This window comes from Sinocyclocheilus grahami, unplaced genomic scaffold (genome assembly GCF_001515645.1).
Source record: "Sinocyclocheilus grahami isolate Dianchi unplaced genomic scaffold, SAMN03320097.WGS_v1.1 scaffold222.1, whole genome shotgun sequence".
Lineage (NCBI taxonomy): Eukaryota > Metazoa > Chordata > Actinopteri > Cypriniformes > Cyprinidae > Sinocyclocheilus > Sinocyclocheilus grahami.
Genome location: NW_015505401.1, coordinates 2,663,984 through 2,680,320, shown reverse-complemented (window position 1 = coordinate 2,680,320; position 16,337 = coordinate 2,663,984). Strand labels below are relative to the sequence as shown.

At 36.5% G+C, this 16,337-nt stretch overlaps 2 protein-coding genes across 5 annotated transcripts in view; both read left to right on the top strand.

The window, feature by feature from the left end:
* The first annotated feature begins 8,735 nt into the window (after nt 1-8,735).
* On the top strand, nt 8,736-11,026 carry nppcl (natriuretic peptide C-like). 4 transcript variants are annotated; one of them, XM_016287564.1, is made up of 4 exons: nt 8,736-8,756; nt 8,954-9,080; nt 9,996-10,232; nt 10,329-11,026. In XM_016287564.1, the coding sequence occupies exons 3-4, from the start codon at nt 10,134-10,136 to the stop codon at nt 10,626-10,628; spliced, it is 399 nt and encodes a 132-aa protein (XP_016143050.1). In that variant the 5' UTR covers nt 8,736-8,756; nt 8,954-9,080; nt 9,996-10,133; the 3' UTR covers nt 10,629-11,026. The 4 variants fall into 4 exon arrangements, with proteins under 4 accessions (XP_016143050.1, XP_016143053.1, XP_016143051.1 ...); XM_016287567.1 differs by lacking the exon at nt 8,736-8,756 and having other exon boundaries at nt 8,843-9,080; nt 10,103-10,232; XM_016287565.1 differs by lacking the exon at nt 8,736-8,756 and having other exon boundaries at nt 8,843-9,080; nt 10,000-10,232.
* A 3,169-nt stretch (nt 11,027-14,195) lies between these two features.
* Nucleotides 14,196-16,337, top strand: part of gapdh (glyceraldehyde-3-phosphate dehydrogenase) — a 5,864-nt gene continuing 3,722 nt past the window's right edge. The window contains exons 1-2 of the mRNA XM_016287463.1: nt 14,196-14,276; nt 14,646-14,691. Coding sequence (XP_016142949.1) covers nt 14,669-14,691 — 23 coding nt within the window. The 5' untranslated portion in view covers nt 14,196-14,276; nt 14,646-14,668. The remainder of the gene's footprint in view (nt 14,277-14,645; nt 14,692-16,337) is intronic.

The window sequence follows — 16,337 nt, the reverse complement described above, 5'->3', positions numbered from 1 at the left end:
CTTCTGGCCCGGTGCCTGTGTAACCATGGTAACGTACTCATCGCATTGTACGTCGCGAAGCCCTGAGCTAGTACCCTCTGAACTGCGATGCTTTCTCTGTGCTTGCATGAAATCCTTCTGTCTCCACAAAAGATGGCCCAAAATGCCATAATTATCTCCGCTTGTTCCTCCCAAAGCTGTTAATTCTGTTTAAATGTAGCGCATGTGTAGGCAAAGCGTTTATTTTAATCACATTGCAGTGATTACATGCATGGAGATAATTTAAGGTTGTGCCTGAAGGGTAAACGAAGCCATTCAGCAGGCCTGTGGGTAAAACGCTTTAGATCAGACTAGTTTGTCACCCCACTGATTAAGTGGTATTGTAGAAGGGTAATTATCATGATCAGATCACCTGCACATATGATTGCAGGGGAAGGAGTGTCCGGTCTGTCTTTAATAAGAACTACTTTCCTTGTTTTGTACGGTGTAGTTGAGTTTTCTCTTATTGTGTCACCAGTATATTCCACACTAATGTTTTAGGTTGGTTAATGGTGCTTACTACAAGAAACAATATTAGTACCTACTGGTCATTTGAACAAGTGCGTAATTGTAAATGGGTTAATGAGAGTGAGTTTTTTTTTTTATGGTTTCGGAAAACTTTTATACTGTTTTCAAAGAAAGTTGAGGTTAAAAAGGTCACGTGTAACCAGGTTGAAAGTGTTAAAAAAAATTATCATACCATCATTTCCTTCAGCCTTTCAGGAAGTCCTGAAATAGTCCAATAGGTATGAAATCATGAGGTCTAATGGTTAGAGAGTCGGACCCGTAACCCAAAGGTTGCGGGTTCGAGTCTCGTACTGGCAGGGATTGTAGGTGGGGGGAGTGAATGTACAGTGCTCTCTCCCACCTTCAATACCACGACTGAGGTGCCCTTGAGCAAGGCACTGAACCCCCAACTGCTCCCCGGGCGCCGCAGCAAAAATGGCTGCCCACTGCTCCGGGTGTGTGTTCACAGTGTGTGTTCACTGCTGTGTGTGTGCACTTAGGATGGGTTAAATGCAGAGCACTAATTCCGAGTATGGGTCACCATACATGGCCACATGTCACAATCACAATTTGTAACATAAAAAAAAAAAAAAAAGGTAAATCTGTTTCTATGAAATTTGTTCAGTTTGTCTCAGTTGTTAAATCTTTTTGTTCATAGAAATATTTAAAGGGATATTGCTTATATATATATATATATACTGAACAAAATTATTTTGTTCAATGTAGTTGTGCTCATAGGTTTACACACCCCTTGCAGAATGTGTAAAATGTTAATAATTGAAACAAAATAAGAGGGATCATGAAATTTGAATGTTTTTTTTTATTTAGTACTGTCCTGAATAAGCTATTTCACATAACAGATGCTTACATATACTCCACAAGACAAAATAATAACTGAATTTATAACAATGACCCCATTCAAAAGTTTACATACCCTTGAATCTTAATACTGTGTGTCATTTCCTGGATGATCTACGACTTTTATCTACTTTTATATTTTGTGATAGTTGTTAATGAGTCCCTTGTTGGTCCTGAGCAGTTCAGCTGCCTGCTGTTCTTCAGAAAAATCCTCCAGCTCCTGCACATTGTTTGGTTTTCCAGCATCTTCAGCATTTGAACCCTTTTCAAAAGTGACTATGATTTTGAGATCCATATTTTCACACTGAGGACAATTGAGGGACTCATACACCGCTAATACAAAAGGTGGAAACATTTACAGATGCTCAAGAAGGCAACACAATGCATTAAGAGCTGGGGGGGTAGTAAACTACTCGTTTGTTAAACTTACACATTTGTTAATTTTTGTTTTGTTTATAATTATTTACACAAGGAAAAAATGGAATTTAATCATACATTTTGTAAAGAAAAATAAAATAATTATGTATATATATATAATTCATAGATGTTGAAAAAAATAATTACAAATTAATAAAAGGTCAAATATATAATATTTTAAGAGACTTTGCACACACAGGCTGCATCTGGATATACATACTTCCTTACTATAGAAAGTGAAAACCGTTTGTGATGCTGGTAGGTCATTGACATTTCAAATGTAGTATGTCCAGAATACAGAACACAATATATAGAACAATTGTTGTGAAGTATGTACTTATTCAAAAGAAATACCTACTCCTGGTATGTGATTTCAGAAGCAGCAATATTCATGAGGGTCTGCAAGGGTCTTCTCTATGATATTTCCTGTTTTGTTTTTGAAAAGAGGGTCCATATCATAGAAATTTAGGGCTTTTTTTTTTTTTTTTACTTAAGCAACCACCAATCAACACATAGCATAGCAACATGCTCGCAACAACTCAAACCCCTTAGAACTGTGGATGTGGAAGTAAAAACAGCAGTAGAAAAATCATTTAGCACATGAAACATATTTAAATAGCAGCATTTCCACTGGCCTGGGGTGTTGCCTGTATGTAAATGTGCCATCCCATCCGCCCCTTTAATTTATGTTCCGCTAGGTTTGTTATGTTTTCATTGCCTCAGTCTCTCTGTAGTGCATCTGAGCATGTTTGTGTCTTGTCGTGACTGCACAGTTTGACCGTATAGTTAATCCTCTCACAGCTGGGAAATGCGCCAGAGTCTTCATTATATCCTCCAGCATCCTATATCAGGAATGACTGCAGAGACGTGTAGGCCTTCGCTGAAGTCTGTACCTGGGAGACGCTGCTGTCAAACCCAACTAGCCTATATCTTACCACTCTGTTTCAGCCACAGAATAGTTCAACCAAAATGAAAATTCTGCTATTATTTGCTCACTATCTGGTAAAAAAAAACTTTTATTTAATTATATTTAATTATTTATGGCCGAATATCCAGGGTGATCTTCTCCACTGTTTTTGTATGTAAACATGAAATACTAGACGGATGGGTTTAAAAAAAAAAAAAAACATATATAGACCCTGCATGTTTTTTTTTCCCATTGCATTAGCATGCGTCTTTCAACTTTTTATAGATGGAAAGCTTTTTTTAAAAACTTTGCATTTTTCATTCCACTACCCTGCATCTTGAATTTTTAAATGCAAAAACATGTTCTGTGTGAATGGCCCTGTAACACTTTTCTTGACAATATCTGTCAGCTGTTTAGTACGGAGCCCCCCACATGACATGTAGGAAAAAACGTATAGTGCGCACAATATAATAATTTGTTCCCTCGTTTAACTAAATTGTGCACACGAAATAATAATTTGTTCCCTCATTTTACTAAGTCGTGTGCACGACATTACTAAATCATGGCCACTTTTTAGTTATTGCATTAGCATGCGTCTTTCAACTTTTTATAGATGGAAAGCTTTTTTTAAAAACTTTGCATTTTTCATTCCACTACCCTGCATCTTGAATTTTTAAATGCAAAAACATGTTCTGTGTGAATGGCCTGTAACACTTTTCTTGACAATATCTGTCAGCTGTTTAGTACGGAGCCCCCCACATGACATGTAGGAAAAAACGTATAGTGCGCACAATATAATAATTTGTTCCCTCGTTTAACTAAATTGTGCACACGAAATAATAATTTGTTCCCTCATTTTACTAAGTCGTGTGCACGACATTACTAAATCATGGCCACTTTTTAGTTAAATCAAATAAAGCGAACGAATTAGGCCTATTACAGGTATATCTATTTTTGTCAACAATTTACTTAAAACGATGGAACGAGTTAGTAAGTTGTGTGCACAATTTAGTAAAACGAGGGAACAAATTATTTAGTTGTAAGGACGCTTTACTATTTTTTTTCCCCCCCTGCATGTCATGTGTGGGGCTCCGTAGTTTAGAAACCCAAGTGATGTCAAATTCTGGAATGAATGACTCTTTTGAATTCTTTTCAATGAATCAATCCTAATTATGAAAGTCAAGTTGACAGTTGAGTTTGAATTGAACAGAGTGGCTCCAGCATAAATGACTCACTCACTCTGAATCTAAATTAGTTAGATCCACCAAACGGCACAGAGACAAACATATATTCAGGTCAGCTGCTAATAGTGAAAACACAATTAATATGATCATTTTTAGTTCTTTATTGGAGCTTGACAGTCCCTTTGCCATTCCCTTTTCATAGTATGAACCTGAGCAGCAACATCAGGGAAAACATCTCCTTTTGAGCTCTAAATGAATGAAGAGAACTGATATGAATTGATATTGAAAATGATGTTCCCACAAAATGTTTGTTTACTTCCTGTAGAGCTTAAAATGACAGCATAGCTTGTTGATCTGTTTTTGCTCTGTTTTGTCCTGCACAGAGTGAAGGTCTGTCGCAGCTGGGTCTGACAGAATCACTACCCGTCTCAGGCCTTCACATCCTCTTTTTGTCTCTCTCTGAGTCTCACTAAACTTTCTGAACTCTAAAAACCTTTATTTTGAAATGTAGTGCTCTTCTCAGGGTCTGTTGTCCTCTCACTCACCCACACGCCTACACAGACGAATCTGCCCACTCTTATTTCTCACCACACATGTGCACGCGCACACACACACGCACACACGCTGCTAGATTCCCTGCTTACAGAACTGCAGAAAACATACACACACACACACACATACCACCTTCGCCTCTTTCTCTCACTCAGAGGTGACACGCTGGTGGGCTCTAGCCGTATCCTACCATACCCTCGTTTTTCATCCTTGTCTCATCCCTCTCTTTTCGCCCACCCGTCCTCCCACACACCTTCTCTCTCGCTTTCTCTGTCTCGCGTTGGCTCTTTCTCTGTCTCTTGAGTGACAGTCAGAGAGGACTGTAGAGGCCAATTACTCTTCTGCTGTTTTGGTGAGTTATATAAAATGAGAGCACCTTCTGCTGTCTGCGAGAAGCAGACATCTCTACTTCTATGAGTCTGCAATCATGTCCTGCAACTTGGATAAACTTTTTGGATCATTCTGGATACCTGTAATTTATGTGTATTACTTTAGAATTAAAAGGAGTTATAGCTGATGTTTTGAGATAAAATAATTCTAATTAACTCTTTCCCCGCCAGCGTTTTTTGTTTTTTTTGCCAGCATTTTTGATAATTTTCACAAAACTTTCATGGCCAGAATATTTGGTTGTATGAATATCTAAACAAACAATATGTCAAAAGGAAAAACAGAGCCTCTGCTTTTAAACAAACAAACCCAGCTTCATCCGTTCTTTTTTTTTAATCAACACTTGAATGCATGTAGGTTTATTTAGAACTTAGAATTTAAAAGTTTTAAAACTATATCTTGATCAGATTCAGAGCAATAATCAAAACAAGAAGATGGAGTAGATTGCTTCCATCAACATATCCAAAGCTTGCACAAAGCTTCCTCTGCCACTTCCTGGCTCGAAGTTTGATTTGGTAACGTTATGGCAGTTTTGATTCATATGCTGTTTAATGTTTGATGATGGCGTTATTTTACATATGCATGCGCTTACATATGCGATCAATTGTTTCTGCTTCTTCTTCACTGTGTTTTGATCCAGGGATTCAATATTCTTTCAGAAGATGCATAATAGCGCCTCCTACTGTATACCAGAGAAAACACAGAAAGACGGGAAAATTGTCAATGGTGGTGGAAGAGTTAATACATGGGTTTTCGAAGAATAGGGATCACAGAAAAATGTGATCGAAAAAAATAGCATGCAATCAAAATTATTTATTTTTACTAACAATAAACGAATACTACATTTGCTATGTAATTATATTTATTATTTAATTAAATATGCTTATTGAATCTATTTCATAGTCACAGTCACTTAGCTCCAGATTATCAGTAAATGTTGAAGATTTTCTTAGAAAATAAAATTGTACTCACCTTCATGTCGTTCCAAACCTGTATGACTTTCTTTCTTCTGTGGAACATATAAGAAATATTTTGAGTGAAACTATATGTGTCCCTATGATGTACTGATATCATTTTCAGGCTAACGGTCTCATTAAGTTAGAATTAACTGTGTAATGCAAAAGAACTTAACATAAATATTGTATGTATGCAGGGTTGGGGAGTAATGTTACGTATTTCAGATACAAAATATGAGTAACTGTATTTCATTACAGTTACATTTTAAATGGGTGGTAATCAAATGAGTTACATCTGAAAAGTATTTAGATTACTAAAGTGATTACTTTGAATTTTAATGTCATTCATTTCATTGAAACATTATTGTAAACTGTAATGTAAACAGCAATTGGTGATTTTCTGACTCTGACACTCTGCAAAAGCATCCTAAACTAAAGTTCTGCTCATAAATTTCATACCCCTTACAAAATACAAAATTTTATTAATTGTCACAAAATAAGAGGATCATAAACATTGCATGCTATTTTTACTTAGTACTTTCCTGAATAAACTATTTCACATAGGCCTAACTTGTTTACATTTACTCTAATGACTGAATTTATGAAAATGGCCCCATTTAAAAATGTACATATTGAATCTTAACTGTCAGTTGTTATCTGGATGATCCACAACTGTTTTTAATGTTTTGTGATAGATGTTTGTGAATCCCTTGTTTGTCACATGCAGTTAAATTGCTCGCTGTTCTTCAGAAAAATCCTCTAGTCCTGCCCGTTCTCAAGTTTTCCAGCATCTTCTGTATATTTTAACCCTTTCTAACAATGACTGTATGATTTTGTGATCCATTTTTTCACACTATGGACTATTGAGAGACTCATAAATCTATTACAAAAGGTGAAATTTTTTTTACTGATGCTCACAAAGGAAAAACAATGCATTAAGAGCAAGGGGTGTAACCTTTTGAACAGGATATGTAAATAGATCTTATTTTGTTTAAAGATTTTTTTTCCATTTAGTAATGCCCTCCAGAAGCTAATTATTACATGTTTCCCAGAAGACAAAGTAAGTTAACCTGTTCATCCAATTAACTTAATGCGTTGTGTTACCTTCTTCAGCATCAGTAAAAAAAATATATATATTTTTAAGATTTTCTGCATTTTTTCCCTTCCTATGCAGAGGAAAGCCAAGTCCTATGTTTGGTTGATGTCATTTTTCCCTGGACCCTTTGTTACATTCTTATTAGTATTCTAAAGTATTTAGATTGTTACAAAACTTGTGTAATCTAACAAAATACATTACAAATTCCTTTTTGTATTTTGCAATCTTCAACGAAATACATTTTAAAAGTAATCTTCTTAACTCTATGTATATAACATATATTTGTCACAATTGGATTCAAAAGATGATGAAGAAAAGGATTCAAATTGGTTTCCAAAACCAAAAGGGCCTTTAATGAAACAAACTTAGATAATCCACATGCAAGAACACATTATAACAGCGTGTCTACACACAAGCAATACCAAACAACAACTGAACGAGAAAGAAGAACTTAAATACACCGGGTGATCAAACGCAAATGAAGAACAGGTGATGACTCGTTAATTAGAAACCATAGTAACAAACAAGGAGCAGGAAACTAGAACAAAGGATCACAGGCCTTAGTAGAACCAAATGAAAACTAAACCAAGACAGGCAGTTTGTGACAATTTGTTTGTTTGTTTTTTGAATGTCAAAATGTTTTTCTATTTATTTTATTTTAAATTAGTATAATATGTATTATAAAATATCCATAATATAAAGCTACCTGCATTTTTCTTGTATTAAAATTCAAACAGCGAGTTATTAAAAGAGCACACATGCGTGTCCTAAATAGGTGCGTAGAAGAAAGGATCAAATAAAGTCCAATAAAATTAGAAAAAAAGAAAGTCTGCACACTTTTCCACTTTTCCACACTTGAAAAAAAAAATTCAAAATGTATTCCGCAACATTTCAGTCCCATGACCTTCATATTATATAACTGATGCAGGGTTTTTTCTCCCAAAAAACTGCACAGTTTTCTGTGAAAACTCTCTCTCTCTCTCTCTCTCTCTCTCTCTCTCTCTATATATATATATATATAGAGAGAGAGAGAGAGAGAGAGAGAGAGAGAGAGAGAGAGATGTATATTTATTGTATACACTATTTATTGATACAGTTGTGTATGTTATGAGTAAATCACTGCTAAACAGTTTTTCAGTGATATTCTTGTATATTAGCACGTTTAAGGTTGTGTGTGCGTGTGTGTGTGTGTTGGCTCTTGTATCGTGTTCTTGAGGCCAGGGGAAGCAGTAAGCAGATGGCACTGGCAGTCTGTGATGACACTCACAGAGAGAGAGAGAAAAAAAAGACACAAAGACATTTCTCACAGTGACCCACAGAAGCAGATTAATGGGGGAAAAAATGAAAGGTTTCATATTCAATAAGTGACTTTTAGTGCAAATGCACTTTAAAAATTAGCTTTATTCGGATGATGGATATTGACCATGAGTTTAAGACTCAAGCATTTGCTTTACGTGTGTGTGTGACACAGGAACAGCTAGAAATGACTCGTTCCTATTCAAACAGACATTGAAAGCTCTATATATCTCCTTGAGTTAAGTCCACTAAAAAAGTGTTGGCCTCCTCTCAATAGACACAATATTCTGCCAGCCGGTGGTGCTTTTGGCCGCCAAAGTCGCACCTTGCAAACAGAAGGATGTGAGGAGACAAGGGATGGATGGACGAGGAATGAAAAACGGAAGGGCGAGATCATTTAAAGTAGAGGGCAGAGGGAGACAACACCTGGTTGTAGTGCCCTGCGTTTGTGTCACGACTTCTTTTGCGGTGTGCGTGCATATGATGTCATATTCCAGGCAGAAGGTGGCATCCCCTCGACAACATCAAACACCCCCTCCATACCTCTGACATAATCTCGGAGACATCAAGATAATAAGGTGCAGTTGCGTATATGTGTGTGCGTGAAGGAGAGAGAGAAAAGGGAGGGAAAAGAGGTGTGTGTTGTTGGGGGGGTAAAGCATATATAGACACCTCATCCTTACATATGAGATACTATTAACATACTCATCCAGCTCACGCAAACACACACTGACATACAAACAGCACTCGCTTTAAATCACATTCCTGCACACAGAAGAAGGAAGAGAGCGGAGAGGGAAAGACAGGGATGCTCTTAGCAGGTGCCAAAAACTGAGTCGAGACAGAGGGATGGAGGACTAAAGCATTCAGTCAGGTTTTAAAAGCTCTTCGAAATATTATTGGTGAGTAAAACAATTTGAAAACTTTATCTGCTTATTTTCTTGTGTGAAAATTGTGGAAACATGTTAATCAGTACAGATTTTTACTTTGAAAACTTAGTTTAACAACTATATTTGTTGAGATTTATATCAGTAAGACTGTATTACTTTATAAATATTAAATACTTATGGAATTTCGCATGAACGTCATTCATTTTGAATGTTTTTTCTGCACAGAATAAGGATGCATTCCATGAAACCTGACAAGAACAAGTCTGAAATAAATAAGAAATAACATAGTGATAGAAAATGAAGGATGTTTTTATGATCATTTTTGTGACATTATTTTTATGGCAATTAAGAACTCCCTCAAATTCTCATTATCATATTGCTGAAATAAAGAAATTAAAATAAATGTAACAAAATCATTATTATTCCTGTAATGTGCAAACAAGTATTGATATGTTTTACATGTTGAGGTTTTTATGTCATAGTAGTATTTTTTGTGCTGTCTTTATGCTGATTTAAATAGAAAATCATTGTCATTTTTAGTGTAATACAGTTAAAATAAAACAGCATTAAACTAATATAATGATAATCATTTTTGTAATAGGAATTACAAACAAAAAAAAATGTAAGAAGTAAAATGTCAGGACAGAATTTAAGGAGAAAATGTATTTACATGAACATAATGTCAATTTCCAAATAAATATAATGATCCTAAAATGGGGGGGGGGGGGGGGGGGGTTTTTTTTTTTTTTTTTTGGGAGATTACACAGTTATAGCGTAGTCTACGATGCTTTTGTTTCTTTTCCAAGATGATTTTGTTCTAATCTGAAAGGTGTATATGTAGCTGAATTTATTCAAAATGCAGAACAAACTAACCTCTTTCTGTGTTTTATCTGTTTCTTTGTTTGTACTGTGTATTGTTTTCTGCAGAAAGTTGTTTTCTGTTTGCATTTCCATGCTTCTCTCTCCTTTATCTGTGTTTGAGTGTGTTCATCTAAATTTGTCCTTCTAAATATATCCATACCGACTCACATTAGCGGCGTATTTGGGGCCATTATCACTTGCACCATGCTGTGCTCCTCTGTACTTGTGGTGCTCCTAGTCCTTCTGGCCAATCCGGTGCCGGGCCACACCCGAACCATTCACACCCCTGACAAAGCCATGAAGGTGGGCTTCCTCACACGACTAAACATATACATTTTTAAGTAGTAAATAGAATGTAGCCTTATTCAATAAAAAAGACATCCTGTCTCCACGATGCAGGTCATCGAGCAGTTCCTTGAGCGCTACGATGACCTTTTGACCCTTGATGATCTTGAGAACCTCACGAGTGACCAGTCAGAAGAGCCCTTGCAGACCTTCAGCTCTGGGCTAAAGGTGGCAGAATACCCCAAGTGGATTGAAATACCTGTGCAGAGTGAGAATGCCTGGCTCCGCCTCTTGAAGGGGGCTTTGGCCAATCAGAAGCGAGCGCCACCGGACCGGTTGCGGAGGGGTTGGAACCGAGGCTGTTTTGGCCTGAAACTGGACCGGATCGGCTCTATGAGTGGCCTCGGCTGCTAATAATGAACTGAGAGACGGACCGAGATGATGAGATGACTGTTGTCCCACTTAGCTTTAGATAGAGGGCATTACCGAATTCTGGTCTGGTTTGGGACTCCGTGAAAACTAGGTGGACAAATTCATTATATTGTGTATTTCAATAATACTTATTTTTACATGGGATTTGAAGTGGCATGTTGTTTAACTGTATTTGTATTTATTTCTTGAATGAAGGTAGTGGTGTTTACTGGTTTCTTGAGATGTAGATGAGATTCAATCTTTTTGAGAATCTGCTAGTAGTTTACTAGTAAGCAAAGATCTTAAAGTAATGTCTCAAATAGTCTCAAAATGCATGATTTATAGAACATATACTGCTCACCTTCTGTAGTTTTTGCATGAATAAAATTTCTTCCACGTCATGTTTCTTTTTGCTTTCTGCATGTCTCTTAATTGCGGTCCATCAAGTGTTTTTATTATGCTTTTCTAAACCCAGGTGTCCCAGGTACTTTTCTAAATCTGTGTGTTCTCCCACACACACTGCAAATCAAGGAATTCATGGGCTGCAAAATAGGCCTTAATCAGCTCCCATTGAACAAAGACATGCAGGCTGACACGCATCCACATCCTTCTGTGATGAGAAGTGGGCAGTCAGGGGTTTAGTGGTGGATACATGCAGGATATTTAGTTTTTTAAGGAACTTAATAATTGCTCATGGAAACACTTTATTGAACAATATACTGTATGATGTACTATTAACAATTATTGTAAGTGAATTTATACAGCATGTCTCTGCATAAGTGTTTCCTCTTCTAAAGCAGAGAAGGAACTGGTAGTCTTTGTAGGATATCAGACTGAATCAGACAATCTAAGATTTGGTCAAAGCATAATTGAAACAAGGAGTCCAAATTCCACAGAGGCCCAAGACAACAGGATGTCATAAATCAGACCCGAGCACTAGCCAGTCTGAAGCAAGCCTAACCAACTCTTTCACAGAACAGTTTTCAACATTAACACAAAAGGAACACACTGATCATAACAACTCAGGAAGGAGACTGTCAATTTTAGGGCAAGTAATCAAGATTAAATGGTCAAAGAAATGACCGCATGACCATCACATGATAGTAACTACAGTCACGAGCGCTTTAGAATTGACATCCCCCACCTCATGACAAAGAACAGACTTTCAGAGATTCCTTACAGACCTCTTAATCTCTGGTCTTCATGCATTCACAGAATGGCACGGAAACTGCCTTTCCATGCACCTAAATGACACTAAAAGGACTCAAGCAACTAATCATTGCTATATATATAACTCCATATTATGTATGTAAAGCTACATGTGACTTATCAGGTCTTAATCATTTATTGTGTATGTATTAAGACCTGATAAGTCACATGTGGGTTATTAAACTCATTATTTCCCCACTTTCTCTCTTTCTGCAACTTGTGTGAATGCGTGTGTTCATGTGTTAGATTAGTTTATATGTCTTAGATTTATCCAATAAAGCCTTATTTATATTGAAAAGAGAAGTATCTTGTGTTTTGTGCTCACAAGTTATTGTCTTAAACTGCCGATCTTGTTACTGTTCTAATTAATAGTGTTTTCACTATATTTTGGATATTGATATCCATTGCAGAATTGATGTCATACGGCTCGTTCACTGAATCGCTGGCCGTCTCAGTGATCCGCCGTAAAACAGTGATTCTGTCCAAATGCCCTTACATATTAATGGTGGAGTTCCCTTTAAAATCTTAAATGATTCCCTTTGAGCTAAATTATTGACCTGTTTCCCTTACATCTTACATGCATCCACAACCACTGAATCATTTGGGAACTGCGTTAAAAATCTCTTTATTTCTCACCACTCAGTCAGCCTGTGAAATGTTTATGTAGGCGTTAGGATTATAGCTTGCATGAAAAAAAATCCATACTATGTTTAGGCACAAAATCTCAACTTGAACTACATTTTATAGAACAGATATTCTCTCTAAGAACTGATGTTTATTTTGGTATATTAGTCTGTTATGATCTACGTCCTCTGTTCTTTCTTTTATTTTTTACAGTATAATTAAATTTAAAAGTGAATAAGTGAAGCAATAATTAAATTACTCTTAAATTGAAACGATAAATAAAAATGCTACAAATTTTTAATGAGTTTGTTAAGCTACCTCAAAGTGAGTATAAAGCAATGGTGTTGTTAAAAGTGTTCTTTTATTCGTGATACTTAATAATCCCTTGCTGCTTGTGCACATTTAGAAGACTATTGGGGTACAGTATATATGTGATGATTGTCAATTTATATGAATTTCTTTCTTCAATGGGACACAGAAGATGTTATGCAGAATGTCCAAGATACTTTTTGCACTACAATGAAAGTGAATGGGCTCCAGAAGTGTGGGGAAAAAACTATAAAGTACCATAAAAGTAATCCAAACAATTTATGTTTACATAATTAAGCCATGGTCACTATACACTTTCACTGTATAGAAAAAAGTAAACAATCTTATAAATAATTGACATGATTTTGATGAGTTAAATATCACTTTAAAGCAGTGGTTCTGAAGCTTTTGACTTTTGGTGAAGTCAATGGGGACCAGAAAATGTTTGGTTACCCACATTTTTCAAAATATCTTCTTTTGTGTTTTACTGAAGATCGTCAGTCAAACAGGTTTGGAACAACTTAAAGGTGACTAATTGATGACGGAATTTTCATTTTTAGGTGAACTATACCTTAAAATAGGAAACCAGTGTCTAATCAGTTTCTTCAATCCTTTTTATGCTTTTCCAATTGTTTATCATGCATTAATTTGCATGCAGATGTACATGCGAATATGTATGCGCTGGTTGGAGATCATGCAGGTACAAAAAGGCATTGGATTTCTTGTGTGAGGGATTCTGGGATGCAGGAATGGCAGGGTGAAAGGGAAGGGTCATGGTCTTTCCTGTAAATGTCACACACTCACTATGAGGGCGATTTGATCCTCTGCTTCATCCCGCTCTCGGTCTGGGCCAGTTACTGTTAGAAGGTCAGAGTGGAGAGACATGTTCAAATCTAATTTTATTTTAAGATAACACTATTAGCAAGCACATTTTATCATAAATGTCTTTTTTGCAGAATAAGCACACCTGCAAAAATGTGGAGTAACTGCTCTGAGTTGTGAGCTCAGAAAGTCTCTGACTGTATTGATTCCAATTATTTAGGACAGAACCTGCAGCCACCAAGATTATTAACAACATATGTATGCCGTATACAAAACATTTCGTCCATGCCAACGGTTAATTTTTAAAAGCCTTTTCAAATGCACTAACCATTATTAAAGCGCTTACAAAACAAAGGCCTTGCCCTTTAATAAAAACATGAAGCTTGATCCTTTTCACTAACTACTTTCCAAAAGTCACATTAAATGTCAGTAGTAATGTAATATGTTTAATGTAACATGTAAAAAGTTTATTTTAGCATGATTGAATTTGTTATTATTTTAGTGATGCAGTTGTTTCATCCAACTTTTTCCCAATACGACCTTGACATTCTAAAGGGGCGTGGCAATTATGGCCTAAAGTCCAAGGGGGCGTGGTCAACGCCGCCGCACCAGGTATAAATTAACCTCGTGCTTGTAGTCAGTCCACTCACACCAAGTGTCAGGACTGACAGAGGCTTCTCACAAACGGTAAATTGCTATTCATACACGCTTTATATACTGTAGGGATTTTTTTTCTTGTCAGAGTTCATAATATACCGATAAACGGCCCTTTCTTAAGCTGTAAATTAAATATTTAACTAGCCTACAAATGCATGGAATATACAGTTGAAAGTGTGAGAGAGGTTATTGTTTGTTCGGGTCTGTATCACGACTTTATATATGGTTTTAGGCCTATAAAAGGCAAATGTTTAAGCCTAATGCGCTGTAATACTGTGAATTTAAGTCTAGTGACATGAACTAAATTTACTCGCTCTGACTTCATCTCTAGATATCAGCGTTGACCCAATAATGACTGACGCAATGTAGTCAAATAATTGAATGTTTTCTTTTCCACAGAGGACAAGACCAAATCAGGCATCATGGTTAAAGTTGGCATCAACGGGTAAGCAGACACTAAAAATAATTATATATATATATATATTTGTTTTTTTTGGAGCACTTATTAAACAGCTGTTTCTTTGAGTAATCTTCTTCATAAAGACTAGCGTATTTCTTGGGTGTTGAGTAGTTTAAGCATCTATAGATGCTAATTGGAAAAAAAATCTAACTAATTTCAGTGTCCTATGCTTACGGAGCCGTTCATTGATTCTGATGAATGATTAGAGGGGGCGTCGGCTGCGCGAGCCAGTGGCGCTGCTGTGTTGGGATTGTGCCATCGCGGTGTATGCGTTGTGGCGTCAAATAATAGTGCGTTTTTATCTCCGTGTACTTGGCCTCTCTGCCTCCGTTTTTACTCTAGGGTCAGAGTTTGCTTTGAGCCTGACTTTCATAGCCGTTTCATGCACTGGTCACAATGCAGTACCCAACAATCAGCTGGAGTCTCTCACTGGCTGGGCTGTCTCTGCAATCGGAGACCCGCAGCACCAGCTGTGACCTTTCCAAAGCTTATGGAGTTATGCAACTGGAAATGTGATCCTTAAGCGACATGTACAGGGCTCCTGCATGCGCACTTAGACCTGAATTTCACAATGACTTGTGCTTCTCTAGGGCTGGATCTACTGTCCAGCTTGGGCTAGCTGTGCAAGGTTTTTGGGTTCATTTTGAAGATTGTGGCTTTGTTTAATAAATTTAGTGGAAGATAATTGCATCACTAAATTAACCCCCCCCCCCCCCCAAAAAAAAAAGTTTGACCATTTCCAAACATGAAGTCCTATTAACGCCCTTTTAATGCGTAATCTGAGCCATTTGTAACTGCAGAACATCCACCATGAATAGATCATGTCATGGATGTGCTGTAAGTGTTTCACAGTGACTTGCTCCTTGTGGAAGAGTATCCTTGATTGTATTGAATATGTACTTGTAGTGTACTTCAAATCTTGACAGTATTTATAAAAAAAAAAAAGTCCTTGCAGAAAATGAAGTGACATAAAAAGTCAGTCATGTAAGCCCTGTGCACTTTATTTTGTCCACTGCGATGGTTTATCTATACATGTAAATAAAATGGTGTGTATTAAGTCAAGTTAACTTTTGGGCTTTCAAGTACACTTGAATGATACTAAAGCACATTCTAAAACTTAAAAAAATAAAAAAAACTTCACCTTCACTAATATTTGAATTACGCAGGTTTTAATGGTAGAGTTAAATTAAATTTGAACTTGCCTTAAGTATTTCCAAAGAACCATATTGCAAACTTAATAAAATGCCCTAAATTATGTCCAATGACTTCTGTTCTGTTCCACTAATTGCATTTAACAAATGTAAGTTATAATGCTGTAACCTAATTCTAATGTGTGGTTAAGTGTCTAAAAATAGTTTACACAAGTGCTTTCTTTTAAAGTACATTTCATATGTATGTGATTTTAAATTTACTTTTTCAAGGGGGGCTCTGTGTCATTCCTCTCTGTAGACCATTATTACATGCTGCTTGAACTATTTGGCAACCTTAAAGATTTAAAAGGTAACATTGGTCAAACAGTCACCCCATTTACCAGGAGCATTATACCTATAGGAATACCTTTGGCCTGTTTCTCAATGTTAACGGACTTCAATCAAATATTTTGAAATTGTTGTACCTTCACCATATCAGTA